Source organism: Haematobia irritans, chromosome 2 (genome assembly GCF_050003625.1).
Source record: "Haematobia irritans isolate KBUSLIRL chromosome 2, ASM5000362v1, whole genome shotgun sequence".
Classification (NCBI taxonomy): domain Eukaryota; kingdom Metazoa; phylum Arthropoda; class Insecta; order Diptera; family Muscidae; genus Haematobia; species Haematobia irritans.
Genome location: NC_134398.1, coordinates 218504773 through 218526538, shown reverse-complemented (window position 1 = coordinate 218526538; position 21766 = coordinate 218504773). Strand labels below are relative to the sequence as shown.

The 21766-nt window shown below is 34.7% G+C and overlaps 1 protein-coding gene across 5 annotated transcripts in view; it reads left to right on the top strand.

The window, feature by feature from the left end:
• Positions 1–20840, top strand: part of Reph (Regulator of eph expression) — a 95750-nt gene extending 74910 nt beyond the window's left edge. For all 5 annotated transcript variants that reach the window (XM_075297450.1, XM_075297448.1, XM_075297447.1 and 2 more), the window contains 3 exons: positions 15215–15549; positions 15628–16794; positions 20033–20840. In XM_075297450.1, coding sequence (XP_075153565.1) covers positions 15215–15549; positions 15628–16227 — 935 coding nt within the window. In that variant the 3' untranslated portion in view covers positions 16228–16794; positions 20033–20840. The remainder of the gene's footprint in view (positions 1–15214; positions 15550–15627; positions 16795–20032) is intronic.
• Positions 20841–21766: the final 926 nt, after the last annotated feature.

Here is a 21766-nt window from a genome sequence, read left to right as displayed (position 1 = left end):
TACTCAAAAACACAAACCTTGTGTTCCAGACCCGCTGGGGAGCCGAGATATTGGCCACTTTGTGTTATGGGCCACTCATCCTGGAGAGAAATTTTCAAATTTAATCCAAATGGAAATATGTGGGCTGTCAAAACCTACGGGGAATGGAAGTAGAAATCGGGATCTACTCAAAAACACAAACCTTGTGTTCCAGACCCGCTGGGGAGCCGAGATATTGGCCACTTTGTGTTATGGGCCACTCATCCTGGAGAGAAATTTTCAAATTTCATCCAAATGGAAATATGTGGGCTGACAAAACCAACGGGAAATGGAAGTACAAATCTAGATCTACTCAAAAACACAAACCTTGTGTTCCAGACCCGCTGGGGAGCCGAGATATTGGCCACTTTGTGTTATGGGCCACTCATCCTGGAAAGAAATTTTCAAATTTCATCCAAATGGAAATATGTGGGCTGTCAAAACCTACGGGGAATGGAAGTAGAAATCTAGATCTACTCAAAAACACAAACCTTGTGTTCCAGACCCGCTGGGGAGCCGAGATATTGGCCACTTTGTGTTATGGGCCACTCATCCTGGAGAGAAATTTTCAAATTTAATCCAAATGGAAATATGTGGGCTGTCAAAACCTACGGGGAATGGAAGTAGAAATCGGGATCTACTCAAAAACACAAACCTTGTGTTCCAGACCCGCTGGGGAGCCGAGATATTGGCCACTTTGTGTTATGGGCCACTCATCCTGGAGAGAAATTTTCAAATTTCATCCAAATGGAAATATGTGGGCTGACAAAACCAACGGGAAATGGAAGTAGAAACCGAGATCTACTCAAAAACACAAACCTTGTGTTCCAGACCCGTTGGGGACCCGAGATATTGTCCACTTTGTGTTATGGGCCACTCATCCTGGAAAGAAATTTTCAAATTTCATCCAAATGGAAATATGTGGGCTGACAAAACCAACGGGAAATGGAAGTAGAAATCTAGATCTACTCAAAAACACAAACCTTGTGTTCCAGACCCGCTGGGGAGCCGAGATATTGGCCACTTTGTGTTATGGGCCACTCATCCTGGAAAGAAATTTTCAAATTTCATCCAAATGGAAATATGTGGGCTGTCAAAACCTACGGGGAATGGAAGTAGAAATCGAGATCTACTCAAGCACATAACTCATGTGTTCCAGACCCGCTGGGGAGCCGAGATATTGGCCACTTTGTGTTATGGGCCACTCATCCTGGAGAGAAATTTTCAAATTTAATCCAAATGGAAATATGTGGGCTGTCAAAACCTACGGGGAATGGAAGTAGAAATCGGGATCTACTCAAAAACACAAACCTTGTGTTCCAGACCCGCTGGGGAGCCGAGATATTGGCCACTTTGTGTTATGGGCCACTCATCCTGGAAAGAAATTTTCAAATTTCATCCAAATGGAAATATGTGGGCTGACAAAACCAACGGGAAATGGAAGTAGAAATCTAGATCTACTCAAAAACACAAACCTTGTGTTCCAGACCCGCTGGGGAGCCGAGATATTGGCCACTTTGTGTTATGGGCCACTCATCCTGGAGAGAAATTTTCAAATTTCATCCAAATGGAAATATGTGGGCTGACAAAACCAACGGGAAATGGAAGTAGAAATCTAGATCTACTCAAAAACACAAACCTTGTGTTCCAGACCCGCTGGGGAGCCGAGATATTGGCCACTTTGTGTTATGGGCCACTCATCCTGGAAAGAAATTTTCAAATTTCATCCAAATGGAAATATGTGGGCTGACAAATCCAACGGGAAATGGAAGTAGAAATCTAGATCTACTCAAAAACACAAACCTTGTGTTCCAGACCCGCTGGGGAGCCGAGATATTGGCCACTTTGTGTTATGGGCCACTCATCCTGGAGAGAAATTTTCAAATTTCATCCAAATGGAAATATGTGGGCAGACAAAACCAACGGGAAATGGAAGTAGAAATCTAGATCTACTCAAAAACACAAACCTTGTGTTCCAGACCCGCTGGGGAGCCGAGATATTGGCCACTTTGTGTTATGGTCCACTCATCCTGGAGAGAAATTTTCAAATTTCATCCAAATGGAAATATGTGGGCTGACAAAACCAACGGGAAATGGAAGTAGAAACCGAGATCTACTCAAAAACACAAACCTTGTGTTCCAGACCCGTTGGGGACCCGAGATATTGTCCACTTTGTGTTATGGGCCACTCATCCTGGAAAGAAATTTTCAAATTTCATCCAAATGGAAATATGTGGGCTGACAAAACCAACGGGAAATGGAAGTAGAAATCTAGATCTACTCAAAAACACAAACCTTGTGTTCCAGACCCGCTGGGGAGCCGAGATATTGGCCACTTTGTGTTATGGGCCACTCATCCTGGAAAGAAATTTTCAAATTTCATCCAAATGGAAATATGTGGGCTGTCAAAACCTACGGGGAATGGAAGTAGAAATCGAGATCTACTCAAGCACATAACTCATGTGTTCCAGACCCGCTGGGGAGCCGAGATATTGGCCACTTTGTGTTATGGGCCACTCATCCTGGAGAGAAATTTTCAAATCTCATCCAAATGGAAATATGTGGGCTGACAAAACCAACGGGAAATGGAAGTAGAAATCTAGATCTACTCAAAAACACAAACCTTGTGTTCCAGACCCGCTGGGGAGCCGAGATATTGGCCACTTTGTGTTATGGGCCACTCATCCTGGAGAGAAATTTTCAAATCTCATCCAAATGGAAATATGTGGGCTGACAAAACCAGCGGGGAAATTAGAGGTGTGCACGTGACACGAAATTGTCGTGACTCACTCTGACGGTAACGGCGTGAGTGAGCGTGATTCACGCAAATAATGTCTTCGTGAGCGTGCGGGAATAATGAATTTCGGAAAAACACGCTCACGAAAATAATCTCGATTACGAACAACAAATTCTTAGGAGTTAAATTCATTTATAATTTTAGTGACATCCTAGGTGTTAAGAGTTTTATAACGCTCTCGATTTTAATCATGCTCATGTTTTCAGTCAGGCTCTATAGGTAAATTATTCATAAAATTAACCGTGAATCACAATATTTTTAGTGACTCACGACATTTAAAAGATTTTCATGCGTAAATGTGCGTGAGGACAAATTTTATTTTTGTGCGTGATCGTGAGCAAAATATTACTCACGTGCATGCCTCTAGTAGAAATCAATATCTACTCAACACCCTGTGTTCAAGAGTTGCTTTGGAATTTGGTTGCACTGTTGATGATTTTCTGAGAAAATTCAGAGCAGCACGCATTTTCCGATGAAATGTATCAACGCTTTTTTCAACTAAATGAAAGCTAGCAAATTTTACGAAACATTAAGTTTTAGGCAGTGATCGGTGTAACTTACAAAACCAGTTTTTAAAAAAGCAATAAACATGGATGTTAGAACATACTTTAAGTTTTTTACTCAAATATTTTATCTAAATATGAAAGAAACAAAACAAATCTCATTAGCTAACTTTTGTAAATGGAAAGACAATTGTTACTTTAAAATATATTTCAAAAAGTGTAAACTTGCTCGCAAGCGATTGGGCAACAAGGGATTTTCTGATAAAAATATAACCAACGTTAAAAAAGCATATACTGTCATGAAACGCATTGTAAGTATAATTTTTAAAAAATCGTATTAGAGTGCATATTCGAAATAGTTAATTTCAAGGGAGGTACTTTTTTACGGGGTTTCCACCTTAATTCTAAATTAAGGATTTGAAATCAATAGATTTAAAAAAGTATCCGTGGAAATGAGCTGGATTTCAGCATATGAACTGAAAAGGTACCAACCTGTAGTAAAAAATTTAAAAAATTGACTTTATTTCAATGCATTGACATGTAATATCAATTGATTTCAACTATAATTATTTATAAACTGTATGTATTTTGTAAGTTAAACACATTCACAATGCATAGTGGAAACGTTATATCAGAACTTTTTGTAAACCAATCCACACGTAGTGTTTCACAAACTTAAGGTAGAATTACATACCATGCATTCAATGCGTACAATGCGTCCGATGATTGAAGAGTTGAAATTTCTCTTTGAAATCAAAAGCTCGAATAGGCTGCCGCAAACAGAAAAAATCAACCCTTCCATCAACGCACGGATTGACGCATGGTGTGTAATTCAACCTTTAATATCATCTATATATGCGGTGTTTCATGAATTGTCATAAATCGTAAAATTTGCAACTTGGCAATACTGATAGCCATATGTCTAATATAATGTATACCTGTCTCGCTCGATACAATTAACTTTTTATACGAATTAGCATGTGAACATCTAATGAGTACTTTATATGTGATGTGAGAGAAAAAGACAAACTATATCACCAACCCTCTAATTTTTATTCAATAATTTTCAATGTGAAGAAAAAAACACTAAAATGTAAACATATTCAAATTCGAAATATTTTATTAGAAAAGTATTTCAGAAAGCGGCAATTTGAAATATATTTTCCGGGGAATTTTCACAAATGAGGCCACTGTGCCAAAACCCTTTACAAAGAGGCACGTCTTCATAAATTTTCTATTGAAATAAACTGAAATAAATTTTCTATAGAAATAAAATGTCAAAATGTTTTATAAAAATAAAATCTACTAGGAAATAAAATTTTGATAAAATCAATTGTCGGCAAAATTTTCCATAAGAATACAATTTTTCCTATAGGAATACAATTTGCCAAAATTTCTTATCAAATAAAAATAGGACATTTTCAAACTTTTCTACAGAAATAAAATTAAACCCAAATTGATTCGTATTCTAGTGACTACTTTTCATTCGACGGGGTTTTCGTTCGACATACAGAAAATTATTTAAATTATGTCGAAAAATGCTAATTCCGTTTTAGAAAAATTTGCAAATTTTTGAAAATATTTTAGGTCAAACTTTCCTCTTTCCCATTATTTATTTGAGAAAATATCACAAACATTTTTAATTCACATCAAAACTTAACCTTAAAAAGTGATGCAAATTCAATGCAACGGTTGTTGAAATGGTGGGCATCCTTCCTATGACATGCCCATCTTAAATCCATCGCTTCTACGCCAACTTTGCACCCCTTCCGGACACAAAACGAACAGTTTCCTTTTTTTGTAGCGTTATTGAGATATTTATTTATGAATATGAATAGTTTTAGTGCCGCTTACTATTTTTTAATTAAATCGACTAAAATTTGGTCTAAACAAAATAATAAAGTTGCTTTACTTATTAAAATAAACTAAAATTTAGGAATTTAAATCATACATAAAACTATCCCACATGTTCTAATTTACGAATTCGCAAAACGCAAATTTTTTATCTGTAAATAACTTGTGAACCACTTCATATTTCTTCCATTGAATTTCCTTATCCATAGGAACAATATGTAAAAACAATAGAGGAAAATTTTGCGAATTCGTAAACCATAACAGGGGGTATATATAGCCATCGGCAACTGCTAACATGAAAGTCTTTAGCGCAACTTTGCCGTCACGAACACGGAAATATTTCTTGGCATGATATTATGACACTAATATATAACGCAATGTAAATATAGTTTCATACAAAATACCAGATGTACTAAAGAACAGCACACCCCATTTAGCCAATAGCCGTTTGGTGTGGCTATATAAGTCAGCCTTCTCAAAATTAGATGATCACCGTGGAAAACTGCTTAGTCAACAAAGTCAGTAAAATGCATTGTTTTTCAATGATACCGGCTTGTCATCTTCAATAATTTCAAAGATAACTTGTATCCATTTCTTTGATTTGTTACGTAACCAATGTTTGTGCGACCATTTGTAGTCCGTCACTTCTGGTGAAGGGTCGTCCACTCGTGTCTCTTTAACCAGTCTTGGCGGTATGGATATGCGATCACCGTTTCTAAGGCTTCTCCAAGAACCAAACTTTGGGGATGGTGGACCATATACAAAAATTCTTCTTTGATGATCATACAAAACCTTCAATAGATTGTCAAATAGTTATTTCCCCCCCCGCCTTTTCAGACTTTCTAATTGCGCGTTCCAAACCAAAATTTAAATCCAATTAAATGTTCTGATGGATTGTTTGTTTGTTTTCTTACAAAAAAATGTGCAAACGTCACTTTCTTTTTTTTTTTTTTTTTTTTTTTCTTCTTTAAAGTTAAGTGCAATAAAAATCTTTCGTCGATGTAACGTAACGGCGACGTATGACGTATCGTTATACTCATAAGGTGAGTATTAAGTTCGAGTTTAGCCGCTAAAGTGAAAATTAAATCAGTACAACAAGGCATAAAACTATACATATTTGTTGCAAATTTTATTATAACTTGATGGGTAATAGTATATATATATGTTCGTTTATTGCTCGACAACAGAATATGAAGTGACTTGCCTATCGGAATAAAACAGCAAAAATCAATTTTCTTTCGTTTGGTAAAGGAAAGAAAGCTTTCGTTCGATATACAGGAACAGGTCATATATATTTTGATTTTTTTAATTGCCGTATTTTTATACAATTTAACAAAACAATTGCTTGTTGGGCAAAAATGGTGTATTTTAAAGCATACATAGTTACCATTTTAGTCAAAAAGATTTAGTTTTCAAGATATCGATCGTTGAAAATTTAAACAATTTAACAACTTTTCAAACTAAATTTAATTTTAGTGCTTCAAACCTGTTGGAAATTTGTTGAAGGCAAGCAATTTGCAGGGCCATTTGAATTAATGTTGAAGATGAGATTCACGATCAAATTAATATGATGTTACCTCTGAAAAAAACTCATCCTTGTGTTTGTTGGGTTAGTTTAAAATGTTAATATTTCAATTGCAAAAATTGACTTTGAGCCTGTCGATAGACTGAAAACCCCAGAAACACCTGATTTTTGGTTGTAAATTGAGCTGTTTGTTTGAATTTCATTCAATCGACAGAGCTTGATCGACATATAGAAAAAGGCTCCTAATATGCACTTGTTTTCTTAAATTTTGTAAAAAAAAATCAGTAAATCTCCATACAAATTTTAATATATTTAAAATTTCAAGTATCGAAAACAAAGCCTTTATGACCAAATTTATTGCTTAACATACACTAAGACCTATCCAATGGTGGTAGTTTGGTTTTGGAACCCCGAAGGGTTTTGGCACAGTGGCCTCACTCGGAAAATATTTTTCAAATTTCCGCTTTCTGAAATATTTTGAATTTGATTAGTATGCACTAAGATTTTAAGATTTTAAGTTGGATCAATTAATATTTCAATTAATTTGTATTGAACAAGTTTATTTTTTGCATTCATGCTTTAAACTTAGTACAATTATTTTTTCTTTTGTTTTACATTAATATAGGAAGAGAGCCGTATGAACTTCGTAAATGTAGTGCAACAATTCAGAGAATTGTGTAAAAAAGGGGATATAAGAGAAATTTTTGACGAAATGATGGAGATATTAGAAATAGCTGTTGGATTTGAGAACCGAAAAAGTGTTTCAAACGTTTCCGAAATTGATGTACCAATGGAATTCTCATTTGATAATATAAATATAGGGTATATCAATTCTCTACTATTTGGCACTGATTCAGAAGCATATGGCTTTAACAATTCTATACCACTCTCTTCTACAAAGAATGACGATGAAAATGATGTTGCAAATAAAACTGTAGTGGAATTAGAAGGTGGAAACATATGTTCTAAAAGCAATCAAGAAAAATTGCAATCAACCAAAATTGCACTCGAAGATTATATGAATATTAGCAATGATCAATCTCAATCACATGAAAAAATTTTTGATATTATAGATTTAGATATCAATAATGAGTATAAAGCAGACAAAATTTCTGAAGTTGCATTGTCAGAAAAGGAACTGCAGGAATATAAATATGAAGATAATTGTGTTATTATGGACATAGATCTAGTAGAGGATTTTCATAAGATCAGCAAAATAATACTAGATAATTGTCCAAATGAACAGACACCAGAAAATAGTTTAATAAAAGAAGATACCGCCATCGAAATTTCAAGATGGTCTGAATCTCCTACGTTTTTGGAATTTGTTGCGTTGCGAAACGCTATAACTCTGAGTAAAGTTCCGAACCAACCAGTAATAATGAAAGATGTTATAAATTCAAAATCCTCTGATAAAGAAATTTATGTAAAGTATGAGAAAGATTTAATTTTTTCAAAAAATGAAATTAATTTTTTTAAAGCGAGGATGGGCGAAGGCATCGACAGTAAGTCTTTATCGTATATTCAAGATTTAATGAGACGTAAGTTTGCTCAAATAAATAACGTTTGTGGCATTAACTATTATACATTTAGTTTAAATAAAACACGAAATATTTTGACGTTATATGCAAAATGTTTGTACGCAACCTCAGGCTGTGGCAAATATAAATTTAAGTTAATATCTTCTGAAAACAATTTCGAGGCACACGTTTTTTCAACTAAAACAAAAATTGTGCATCCCAAAAAGCTAAAACGTCTCCAACTACGCGGTAAAGGAAGGAATTTTGAAAAGCAAATAGTTCGACATCAAAAGGCTTCGAATTGGCGAGATATTAAGCTTGCAAAGCGATCAAAACTGTTGCTTAACTACGGTAATAATGAAGCAGTTCTCTCCCGTGCTGCAGCCAGAAAATTGAAAGCGGAAGAGATGAGAAAACTGGACAGAGACTCGAACACTTCCATAGACTTAATTAAAATGTATTTGGACAAAAATTGGAATACATTTATACAGCACGTAGCACTGCCTCAAGAGGTGTATCTCTTCTGCAGAAGGCAAATAGAAATTTTGAAGGCGGAAAAACAAAAAATTCTAAAACTGAGCAGAAATACTTTGTTTATTGACGCCACAGGAAACGTTATGAAAAAATTTGAAAAAAGAACTAAAAGAACATTCTGTTACAGCATTGTGGCACATGTATGTGACAATGGAGGAAGAAATGGCGGCATATTGTTCCCCGTGGCAGAAGCCTTTCTGTGTAGCCACTACACCGGCGACATTGAAAGGTTTTTGATGTTCATTCGGGATTTTTGCATCAAAGAAAGCATTAAGTGGCCAATAGCAAAGCGCATCTGCTCAGACTGGAGTAAAGCCATTATAAATGCTGTTATAAAAGTATTTAACTCGGAAAATAATATAATAAACATGGATCAATATCTCGACAGTTGCTACAGAATATGTAAAAAGAAAAAAATATTCAAATTGGTGGTTATTCAAGTTTGCTATTGTCATTTTGCGAAAATTGTCTATAAAGATGTCAACGCCACCAATCTGGAAGATAAGGCCAAGTACTTTTTAAAGAACCAAATAATGGCAGCTGCACAAATTAGCAAATTGGACGATTTTTTCGAATGGATAAAGAACATGTTTGTTATATTATTAAATAAAAAAGCGACCAACTCGGTGAAAAACTCCATTGAAATTTTGGAAGGGGATTCTATGGAAACAAATGATGTAAAAATGCATGAAATTCAAAATTTTGAAGATAAAACACCACTTACATCTACGTATACAAAAAGCCCATTTTACAAGCGTGGGAATTCCATTTTCTGTAAAGTTAAAAATGAAACCGAAAATATAGGGGACAAAAATATATATTTTCACGAAAAATTTGCACTACTTTTATTAAATAAATATGTTGCATATGTACCCTTGTGGACCAATTTAATGGGACACTTTTTAGAACCCAAAAATAGTAAGGCATTGAAAACAATATCTAATGCGCCTGTAGAAGGTTATTTTAATATTTTAAAAAATGTGGTTTTAGAAGGAGTCTCCAATGTTAGAGCAAGTGAATATGTCAGACGCTCCAAAATATATATCGATGCCCGGTTAAATGAAATAGAAGATGAGTATTTGAAACCAGATCATACTGATAGAAAGATAAAAAATTCTATAGTTCAAAAACCTCTTGACGAGGACAATTGGAAAAGGACTCCAAAAAAAAATAAGCAAAAGTTAAAAAACGTAAATCTCCAGAATTTGGTGCGAAAGCACCAATTGCTCCCACGAAAACTTAAATCTAAAAGATTTGTTTTACTAAAATTTTCAGAGATTTTTAAGTACTTAAATTACAATATATATTTTGTCCCCACTGTTGATGCCAACGAATTTCAAAGTTTAGATGCAAAACAACGTCTATATAACAATGTGGTAGATATATATATAGCAATTTTGATAAAGATATCCAAAAAAGAAAGCACTTTTTATACCACAACGTGTGAAGAAGGTTGTGCAATTTTTTATAAAACCATGAACTTTGACACAACTATTCTACAAAAATATAAGTTTATATTTATTCCAATTTTAAACGATTACCATTTCACTTTAGTTTTTTTAAATGTGGAGAACCTTTCATTTTCTTACTTGGACCCTTTAGGAGAAGATGCTCATGGAAGCACAAAAATGTTGGATATATTTAAAACCAAATGCGATGAGAAATCTTGGCAATATAAGGACATAAGTCACGATAGGCAGAATGACAGTTTCAACTGCGGAGTATTCATATGCCAATTTGCGCAGCGGATTATAAATAATCGAAGCTGCGAAAAATTAGAAAATCCCTCCGTCTACAGGCAAAGAATAAAGAACATATTGGAAGAGTGTTGCGACAACATGCAACTAGTTTGCCTGCACTGTGGATGTGACATAGATCGTCCGCTATATGTCTGTTCTATATGTTCGCGGCCATCTTGCGAGGGATGTTTTAAATATAATTATGGGTCGGATATAATTCAAAATGAATTTCAATGTGTATTTTGTTGAAAAATTAAACTTATAGAAACCTATCTGGTTATTTAATAATTTTGGTTCAGTTTTTTGGAAATCTGCTACACTTCAACCGATATAGAACATAGTAAAAGTCTTTGAACTCTTTCGGTTTTACATAATACTTCACATCCTGCGTCGATCAATCCCTTCGTGTTCATTCCTGTACTCATCCGTCTGTTGGTGTCTGTTCCTACACCCGTCCGTTTGTTTCGTTTTGTTCGTAGCTTCATCCGTCGGTCTGTTCGTTCATTTTAGTTCGCAAGAATTTCGTAGATAACAAATATTGTTGAAAACTAAATTATTAGTCTGGTATGCAGTTAAAAAATTATAACGACTTTTTTCTGCGTAAATGTTTATTTCACTATCTATACTTTTTATTAATTTAATTAATATAATATAATTAGAATTCGCTTTAAAACATTTGATTTCTTCAGATGCCATTGGTTCCGACGCAATTTACATATTAAAATTCATTCCAACAAAAAATCGACGTAAATTTTAGTATTTCATGCGCAATAATAAATAATAATATAATTTAATTATGGGCGGCTATCATTTACAGGCTACTAGAATCTGCTATTTTTTTTATTGGTTGACTTTTATAACTACGTTTGTTGTTTTTGTTTTTCCGACCTTTTTGTTTATTCCCCTATGTTATATTTTTTGTAAATTCAAGTTCGAGGTCAATTTCTCGAGCTTGAATTTACAAAAAATATAATATAAGACTTTTATAACTGTTAACGGTTACAATTTTAATGTCAAACTTCGCGTTTAAATACAAAATTCGTTTGCCATTTCAGATGTAAAATGCCCCTCTTGACAGGTGCTACGTACTAATTGAATGATTTCTAATTGTATCCAAATATATTTGTAATGTCTATGGAATGTTCAATATTCTCCATTCGCTCGAAATTCTTTTTTCATCACTTGTTGGTTTAGTCGTTGCTCTTAGCAAAAAACTCTAAAAACGTAAGAGAAAATAATTCAATAACACAGTACTTCGATTTCAGAAAGTTAATAAGACTGTACTTCGATTTAAGAAACCTTAATATGACTGTACTTGGCTTTAAGCAATTTTACCCAAATTTCTGGTATGATCTCATGCATTACAATTAAAAAACTCAAAGTTTGAAACAATTTCAATATATTACATTAACTACGCATTAACAATATTATACAATATTATAAATTGATCAAATGAATATATAAAAAATATAATTTGAAATTTTGTTATGGTATATGTAAATTATTTTGTCTTTTTAATAACCTTTTATTTCATAAATGAATTGAATATATAAACTCAATATGTAATTAATACCTAAAGACAAAAAATATATTGACAAACAATACGTAAAGGAGATAAAAATATATCGTTTTAAATAAAAAATTTGGAAATTTCTTTCCAGGATGAGTGGCCCATAACGCAAAGTGGCCAATATCTCGGCTCCCCAGCGGGTCTGGAACACAAGGTTTGTGTTTTTGAGTAGATCTGGATTTCTACTTCCATTCCCCGTAGGTTTTGACAGCCCACATATTTCCATTTGGATGAAATTTGAAAATTTCTTTCCAGGATGAGTGGCCCATAACACAAAGTGGCCAATATCTCGGCTCCCCAGCGGGTCTGGAACACAAGGTTTGTGTTTTTGAGTAGATCTAGATTTCTACTTCCATTTCCCGTTGGTTTTGTCAGCCCACATATTTCCATTTGGATGAAATTTGAAAATTTCTTTCCAGGATGAGTGGCCCATAACACAAAGTGGACAATATCTCGGGTCCCCAACGGGTCTGGAACACAAGGTTTGTGTTTTTGAGTAGATCTCGGTTTCTACTTCCATTTCCCGTTGGTTTTGTCAGCCCACATATTTCCATTTGGATGAAATTTGAAAATTTCTCTCCAGGATGAGTGGACCATAACACAAAGTGGCCAATATCTCGGCTCCCCAGCGGGTCTGGAACACAAGGTTTGTGTTTTTGAGTAGATCTAGATTTCTACTTCCATTTCCCGTTGGTTTTGTCAGCCCACATATTTCCATTTGGATGAAATTTGAAAATTTCTCTCCAGGATGAGTGGCCCATAACACAAAGTGGCCAATATCTCGGCTCCCCAGCGGGTCTGGAACACAAGGTTTGTGTTTTTGAGTAGATCTAGATTTCTACTTCCATTTCCCGTTGGTTTTGTCAGCCCACATATTTCCATTTGGATGAGATTTGAAAATTTCTCTCCAGGATGAGTGGCCCATAACACAAAGTGGCCAATATCTCGGCTCCCCAGCGGGTCTGGAACACATGAGTTATGTGCTTGAGTAGATCTCGATTTCTACTTCCATTCCCCGTAGGTTTTGACAGCCCACATATTTCCATTTGGATGAAATTTGAAAATTTCTTTCCAGGATGAGTGGCCCATAACACAAAGTGGCCAATATCTCGGCTCCCCAGCGGGTCTGGAACACAAGGTTTGTGTTTTTGAGTAGATCTAGATTTCTACTTCCATTTCCCGTTGGTTTTGTCAGCCCACATATTTCCATTTGGATGAAATTTGAAAATTTCTTTCCAGGATGAGTGGCCCATAACACAAAGTGGACAATATCTCGGGTCCCCAACGGGTCTGGAACACAAGGTTTGTGTTTTTGAGTAGATCTCGGTTTCTACTTCCATTTCCCGTTGGTTTTGTCAGCCCACATATTTCCATTTGGATGAAATTTGAAAATTTCTCTCCAGGATGAATGGACCATAACACAAAGTGGCCAATATCTCGGCTCCCCAGCGGGTCTGGAACACAAGGTTTGTGTTTTTGAGTAGATCTAGATTTCTACTTCCATTTCCCGTTGGTTTTGTCTGCCCACATATTTCCATTTGGATGAAATTTGAAAATTTCTCTCCAGGATGAGTGGCCCATAACACAAAGTGGCCAATATCTCGGCTCCCCAGCGGGTCTGGAACACAAGGTTTGTGTTTTTGAGTAGATCTAGATTTCTACTTCCATTTCCCGTTGGATTTGTCAGCCCACATATTTCCATTTGGATGAAATTTGAAAATTTCTTTCCAGGATGAGTGGCCCATAACACAAAGTGGCCAATATCTCGGCTCCCCAGCGGGTCTGGAACACAAGGTTTGTGTTTTTGAGTAGATCTAGATTTCTACTTCCATTTCCCGTTGGTTTTGTCAGCCCACATATTTCCATTTGGATGAAATTTGAAAATTTCTCTCCAGGATGAGTGGCCCATAACACAAAGTGGCCAATATCTCGGCTCCCCAGCGGGTCTGGAACACAAGGTTTGTGTTTTTGAGTAGATCTAGATTTCTACTTCCATTTCCCGTTGGTTTTGTCAGCCCACATATTTCCATTTGGATGAAATTTGAAAATTTCTTTCCAGGATGAGTGGCCCATAACACAAAGTGGACAATATCTCGGGTCCCCAACGGGTCTGGAACACAAGGTTTGTGTTTTTGAGTAGATCTAGATTTCTACTTCCATTTCCCGTTGGTTTTGTCAGCCCACATATTTCCATTTGGATGAAATTTGAAAATTTCTCTCCAGGATGAGTGGCCCATAACACAAAGTGGCCAATATCTCGGCTCCCCAGCGGGTCTGGAACACATGAGTTATGTGCTTGAGTAGATCTCGATTTCTACTTCCATTCCCCGTAGGTTTTGACAGCCCACATATTTCCATTTGGATGAAATTTGAAAATTTCTCTCCAGGATGAGTGGCCCATAACACAAAGTGGCCAATATCTCGGCTCCCCAGCGGGTCTGGAACACAAGGTTTGTGTTTTTGAGTAGATCCCGATTTCTACTTCCATTCCCCGTAGGTTTTGACAGCCCACATATTTCCATTTGGATTAAATTTGAAAATTTCTCTCCAGGATGAGTGGCCCATAACACAAAGTGACCAATATCTCGGCTCCCCAACGGGTCTGGAACACAAGGTTTGTGTTTTTGAGTAGATCCCGATTTCTACTTCCAGTCCCCGTAGGTTTTGACAGCCCACACTTGTTTGTTTGCTTTCTGAGACACAAGGTATAAAAGGTACTATATCTCCATACCAATGATTGTTATGGAGTATTGGAACACCTTTTTGGATAGAGTTCGACTTATATTATACAATTTGATATATTATCTTAACTAATTTGCGCGTTTTGTGCATTTTGTTACAATTATTTTTTGACCATAAATCCATTATAATGTAACTTTAGTTCCAAATTTGACATATAGGGGGCGCTCATTTTGTGATTTTATAACGAGATCCATTATAATTTATTTTCACACACATACATGCGACTACGTTAAAACTTGTTAACAAGCCTAAGTTCAAATACAAATCTGCCTGAAATATCGACATTAGCGATAATGAAATGCTCATAAATTAGGCAGTAGGGCTAAGTATTTATGGAATCACCCACATAGCTCTGTTTTGTGTGTGTGTAAAATTATACTCAGGATCCTAATGGTCATAATTGTTTTTGTAGGTTTTAGTTCCTGCACAAATGCAAACTCTCCGACTGATACAATTTGTTCATCTGAATCTTCTGCGATGATGTGTAAATCCCACCTTCAGTACGATCAGCATAGTTCCGAAGAAGAGCTTGAAGTTATCAATGGACCCTCATCGGTGGCAGCCGCTGAAGCGGCAGCCTCTAATGTGCTGACAACAGCGCGCGGTACATCATCGCTGATATCAGAACGTGGCACCTCATCATTGGATCCCGATGAGCTACAGGGAGAAGCAGCGGCATTAAAAAGATCTAGTTCAACATTAGTGGAAAATCGTAAACGATCACTGGCACATAGTTCCGATGATGATGTGAGTGTTATTTTTTGGGAAAATGTATGACCCCCAGTTACTAATATGCAATTTTTGTGCTCTATCTCTCTATTTCAGTTACGAAATTTTCTGGAGCCGATCTTAACGCCCGTCAACTTTCGCACATCACCGCCTTTGGAGGCTTTCAAGCCGAATCGCAGCCACATGTATCGCTCGACAACGCCACTCATTTTACAGGAGGCACGTTGCGGCATTGAAAATATTAAGTTATGTGATAATAGTGTTAATGATGAAAACGGTGGAGGAGGTGTCTTGGGCAACAATGGCGACTCCTCATCGTGTGCCATGGGCACCGAAGAGGAAAATGCCGAAAATAATGCCGATGCCATGGGCGGCGTCGGCGGCGGGGGTGGCAATCATAGTAGCATCACCAGCAGTAGCATTATCAAAATGAAAATGAGCGGTTCGACCAGCAGTCATCACATTTATCAACCTCAAGCCAAGCATAATTTTCATTTTAATAGTTCGCGCAGTAGTCCTGCCTCCACGACTGGTCTCGATGTTGAGGTACGATCGGTTAGTCCCCCGGCGAAACTCTTCCATTGTGCAATATCACCTAGACGCCGACCCATGCGCACACCACACAATTCACAGCGGTTGCAAAGACCGCACAGGCCATGTTTAGATTTTGATAAAATGCAGCAGGTTAGTTTGTAATGTAGCGCCAAATCAAATTACAACAACAGTAAATTTTCCACAACAAGAACAACTACAGCAACTAATAATAATAATAGTAACAACAACAACAGCAGCAACAACAATAACAATTTATCCATACAATGTAACAATAATATTCCGCAAAGGAATACTACTATTACAACCACAGCAGCAGGATTTTTTGGATCAATCCAGGAAGAGGTTGAAGTTTGACAACGACAGCAGACTCGACCAGAGGCAAAAAAACGCAAAAAATCAATATCTTCAACAAAGATGAACCATCATCATGCAATAAAATATCAACAACAACAACAACAACAATGAACAGGAACAACTCTCATTCAATTACGAAAAATTCAACATTAAACAATATTCTACCCAGCCAGCAGCATTCACCAACAATCTACACCAAGTCAACGACATCTAAATTTCCAGCCAAAGTCAACACACACACACAAAAATTGTTCTAGAATAATTCTCCCCTAATGGAATTGATGCTGTGTATTTAAACAAAAACAAAATTATGGATTAGAAGCTATTTCTAGTGGTAATCGAAATCTACAAAAAGTAAGTCCCAATGTATGGGAACTATGTACTCTTGAAAGTACCAATGCATTTCTCGATATTGTTATTTGCTATTTATCGATTGAATATTGACCATTGGTCATTATTAGATTTGAATGTATTTAAGGAAATTTCAATAGACTCACTATGGACCAAGGTTTGGGGACTTCAACCCCGGGCATACTGAAAAAATGGAAAGAGAATGGAGTGCATACCATGGATAACTAAAATAATAGATGACCCATCGGTGTCAAACGCGGATTGACAGTTCCCAAGTTGAAGAATAAATAACTAAGTACTAGAAGACCTATCGCTCTCCGACCAGAAAATGTTGAAGAAGTCCAAATGAATTTGCTAACATTTCGTTTTGTGTTTTTCGTAAAGAGGAAATTTCCTAAAAATTAAATTTTGTATTTTCTCGGTTTCGATAGCAATTTTTTGTACAAATATAAACTTTTGAATATTTAATTTGATTACAAATCAAAAATGTTAAAATTGTGAATAAAATAGGAAAATTGTAAAAACGAATATCAGAAAGAATTTGGAATTTCCCCTATTTTCTTTGTTTATTCTTCAATTTGGGAACTGTTAATTCGCGTTTGACACCGATGGGTCATCTATTATTTAGTTATGCGCTTTACAGACTAATAGTTATTCCGGACGGAATGTTGGTGTTTGTAAAGAATCTTACAGTGTGTCGGATCGATACGACTTGTTGGCGATGACTAAATAATCGGTAAATATGTTATCGATCCCATAAACATGCAGCAGTATCGATTATGCCTTCGGACTTAACTGATATTGTGCACAATATATGGGATATGTTCGACACGAGCACTGTCGTCCGGAATAACTGATAGTCTGTAAAGCGCATTATATATAGGGCTGTTTTCTTTTAGCACTGGATACCCTAAGCAGTCACGGACTAAAAGAAAACAGAGTACTCCTTTATCAAGGACATCTCCAAAAAATATGCAACACTGTCATCAGCTGTTTAAAAATAATCACATAGACCAAGGAAGGTATAGACATCTCAAGTGAATTCACAGCGCTGTATTTTGTCTGCACAACGTAGAGGACTCTTTTACGTCTGCAATTGAGTGATTTTTTAATTTTGATTTAATTTGTTTTCTTTCCTTTTTTTTCTTGATGAAACACCAAATATTGTAAAAGCATATAAAATTTATACATCAACACCTTTTTTGTAATGCAAATTGACTGATTTGTACGGTAAATCTCGTTTTCCAAAAAAAAAAAAATTGAGTCACTTGACTGCGCAATTGAATGAAATGACTGCGCACTGCAAATAAACAAAACCATGGTGAATTATCAAAGTATGTCTCTATATTTTCTTGGTCTATGGTCCTGGATAAACGAGTTCTCTGTTTTCTTTTAGTCCTTCACGGCTTAGGGTATCCAGTGCTACAAAAACAGCCCTACAATTGATACTGCAGCTTGTTATTGGGAAAACCATGGTGAATTATCAAAGTATTTCTCTATATTTTCTTGGTCTATGGTCCTGGATAAACGAGTTCTCTGTTTTCTTTTAGTCCTTCACGGCTTAGGGTATCCAGTGCTAAAAAAAACAACAGCCCTACAATTGATACTGCAGCTTGTTATTGGGATTGATAACACATTTATCTATATTTTACTTACCTCCGATAATTCTTAGCGTACTGTAAGATTCTTTATTGACACAGACATTCCGTCAGGATAAACTTATAGTCCGGATGGCGCATAAATTATAATTGTACAATTCTACCTGCAATCGTTCAATATAATTCCTTGGCCGAAAATAATATAGTAATGCCATCGATTATCAAGTTTTTAACTCACCACTAAGAATTTGTTGTTGCTTGGTCATGTGGAAATTCTTTTTTTCTCGAAATAACTCAACAAATAACAAAACATCACATATTTTTATTTAACTCCTTTATTAAATATTGAAAAATCATGATCCTATTTTCTTATTTCCGAGTGTTTTTTTATGTCAATAAAGCATTGATTTTTCATTATTTAATATTGGAGATGATTGAAAACATGTAATATCTTTTTAATTGTTGAGTTATTTCAAGATAAAAGATTGTCTACGTGGTCAGGCAACAACAATGCCTAGTAAAATTTTGATAAGCGATGGCAACACTATACCATTTTCTCCAAGAAATTAGAATAGATTTTAATTTGGCGACACACCGCTAGTCGTCACGGTATTCCGTCGCGGATTTTGGGCTTCCCGTAGCCGTCTCCGACATAAATGTGTCGGCGATTGTTTTCTGGTCATGAAGCCGATTCTTTTTTATAGACGTTTTCTTTATGTCATCTTAGCGATTTAAATCATAAAAATGTATTTGTAATTGTCGTATTTTTTTCAACAATTTTGAACCTTGCACCCACAATTTTTAAAAATTTTCAATTTTGAAAAAATTTAGCTCAGAAAATTTGAATGAAATTTGTAAATTTGTTTGTAAGATTGGTTGTACATCTAATCTCATTACCATTCGAATAATATCAAATAAATTTTTAATGAATAATTATCCGCCGCCGAATGGACAAATTTTTAACGCCGGAGGCAAAAATTTTGTGTCAGCTTCCGCTGACAAAAATGGGTCGGCTTCATTCTCTGCACCTGAGCTAGATTTTTGCAAAATTATAATAGCAAATTGATATTGAATAATTGTGGATAGGAGATTCAAAATTTTGGCATAGAATACAACAATTATAAATAATTTATATAACGCTAATTTATATGACGGCTAAATTTGATTTAAGATAGTCGATGTATTCGGTGGCGGCACGACTCAACTGCTTCATTCTCTGCTTTTAAAATGCCAACATATTTAGATTAATTGTACAACCAATTTTAATCGACAAAATTTGTCCGTGGCCAGAGAATGAAGCCGCCGAGACGCGCCGCCGCTGACCACTTTTTGCCAGTCGACTCCGCCGCCGAATAAGCCGACTGATCTCGAATAATTTTGGGCGCCAATTAATCAAAATTATTGATTTAAATCAGAAAAAATTATTAATAATTGTTTATTGTGAATTTTTGCTAAAACTTTGAACATAATTGGTCCAATGTCGCTATTTAACTTTTCGAGACAAATAGCCACACCATAATTTGTCTCCGATGAAGCAGAAATAATTTGAACGATATTTAATTCCATAGTGCTTGAAATCTCCTTGTATACATTTGCACAATTAATTGTTTAATTTTTTAATTCCAATTTTAAAATTCTTTCAGGATTTTTATATTACCACAGCACTTAAAGGAGGCAATAGAATGTTAAATCATATATAACTCTAGAGGATCACAAGCAAATTATTTTGAAAGAAAAATAAAAATATTTAAAAATAAATAAAAAAACAAACCTACTGTGATTGGTAAGAGGCATAGCAACAAAAATACAAAAGGACTAATGAATAATAAGAAAAAAACAAGTCTTTAGAGGAACTCAATAAGATGACATATTGGCACTTAAAAACTATCTAAAGGTAATCGAAGAAATTGAACTAATTTCAATTGTTACCTTATAAAACAAAAAAACAAGATTTTATATTATATGTATGTGATATTTCTAGAAATTAATTTAATGTTATAACATTTTATTGCCCATTTCTTTCCAATTGTGTTTTTTAAGTAATTTTCACGAAAACAAAAATATATATATAGAATTATTAAATGATCTCAACTTTATATAGATATATTTAGAAATATGTTTATTAAATATATCAATTTCAAAACAATAAAAGAAAATCGATTCCTCACACTTAAAATAGAGAGAGAGAGAAAGAGAGAGCTAATACTGTTCCAAAGTGAACCCTTTGTTTGCAAAAGATTCTTTAAAAATATCATCAAATGGGGATATACTCGTTATGTAAATCTAATTTTAATTTCTTTTACTCAACACACACACACACACACACAAATGAACACTTGTAATTTGTTTAACTTTGAAGTTGCGAATATAATGAATTTATAGATTACACTTTATCCAGTTATGTACAATTAATTGAAATAAATCGAAGTACATAGAAATTTTGAAAATCAATATTAATGTGAATGTACCATTTATTTATATGGAAATAAAATTAAACTCTTATTGTAAGAGAGAGAAAAATATAGAAAGAAATTTTCATTATTTTATCTGCTATAAAAATATATTGCCAGGAATCTAAAGATTTTGAAAATCATTAAAAAAAATTGCATCAATACACACATACTCTTTTCAAACATTTCCCTGGATCGTCTTTAATAAAAGTCAAAATCTTTGGAATTAAATTTAATTTGGTAATTTCGAGACATAATGCACCGTCGATAAAGCAGTTGATCCTATACAAAAATTTAACTAACCGGTGGATTATTCTACACAGAAAAAATTTCGTGAAAATTTTTCCAATTAAAATCTTAATTGAATTTTAAAAAATATTAAATTAAAAATTTAATTGATTCAACAACTTTTTTTAATGGGAAAATATCAATTACAAAAATTAATAGTATGAGTTAAAATTTTCATTGGATCAATTAATTTTTTAATTGGCTTTATATGCTAACTATTTTTTCGCTACTAAAATAGTAAACTTTAGTAGTTGAAAAATCTGACTTTTCTTTTATAACAACGATCTTTTGGGCTTACTGCGACAGTAATTCTCTTATCAGAAAGACCAAAGTGAATTTATATATTTGTTTTTCAATCAACAGAAAATTTTAAAATCATTTTACAAAAATTTGCATCAATGCACACACACACACACTTTATTTTTCAAACATTTCGTAGGATCGTCTTTAATAAAAGTCAAAATCTTTGGAATTAACTTTAATTTGGTAATTTCGAGACATAATGCGCCGTCGATAAAGCAGTTGATTCCATACAAAAATGTAACTAACCGGTGAAAATATTTCGTGAAAAATTTTCCAATTAAAATCTTAATTGAATTTTAAAAAATATTCAATTAAAAATTTAATTGATTCAACATT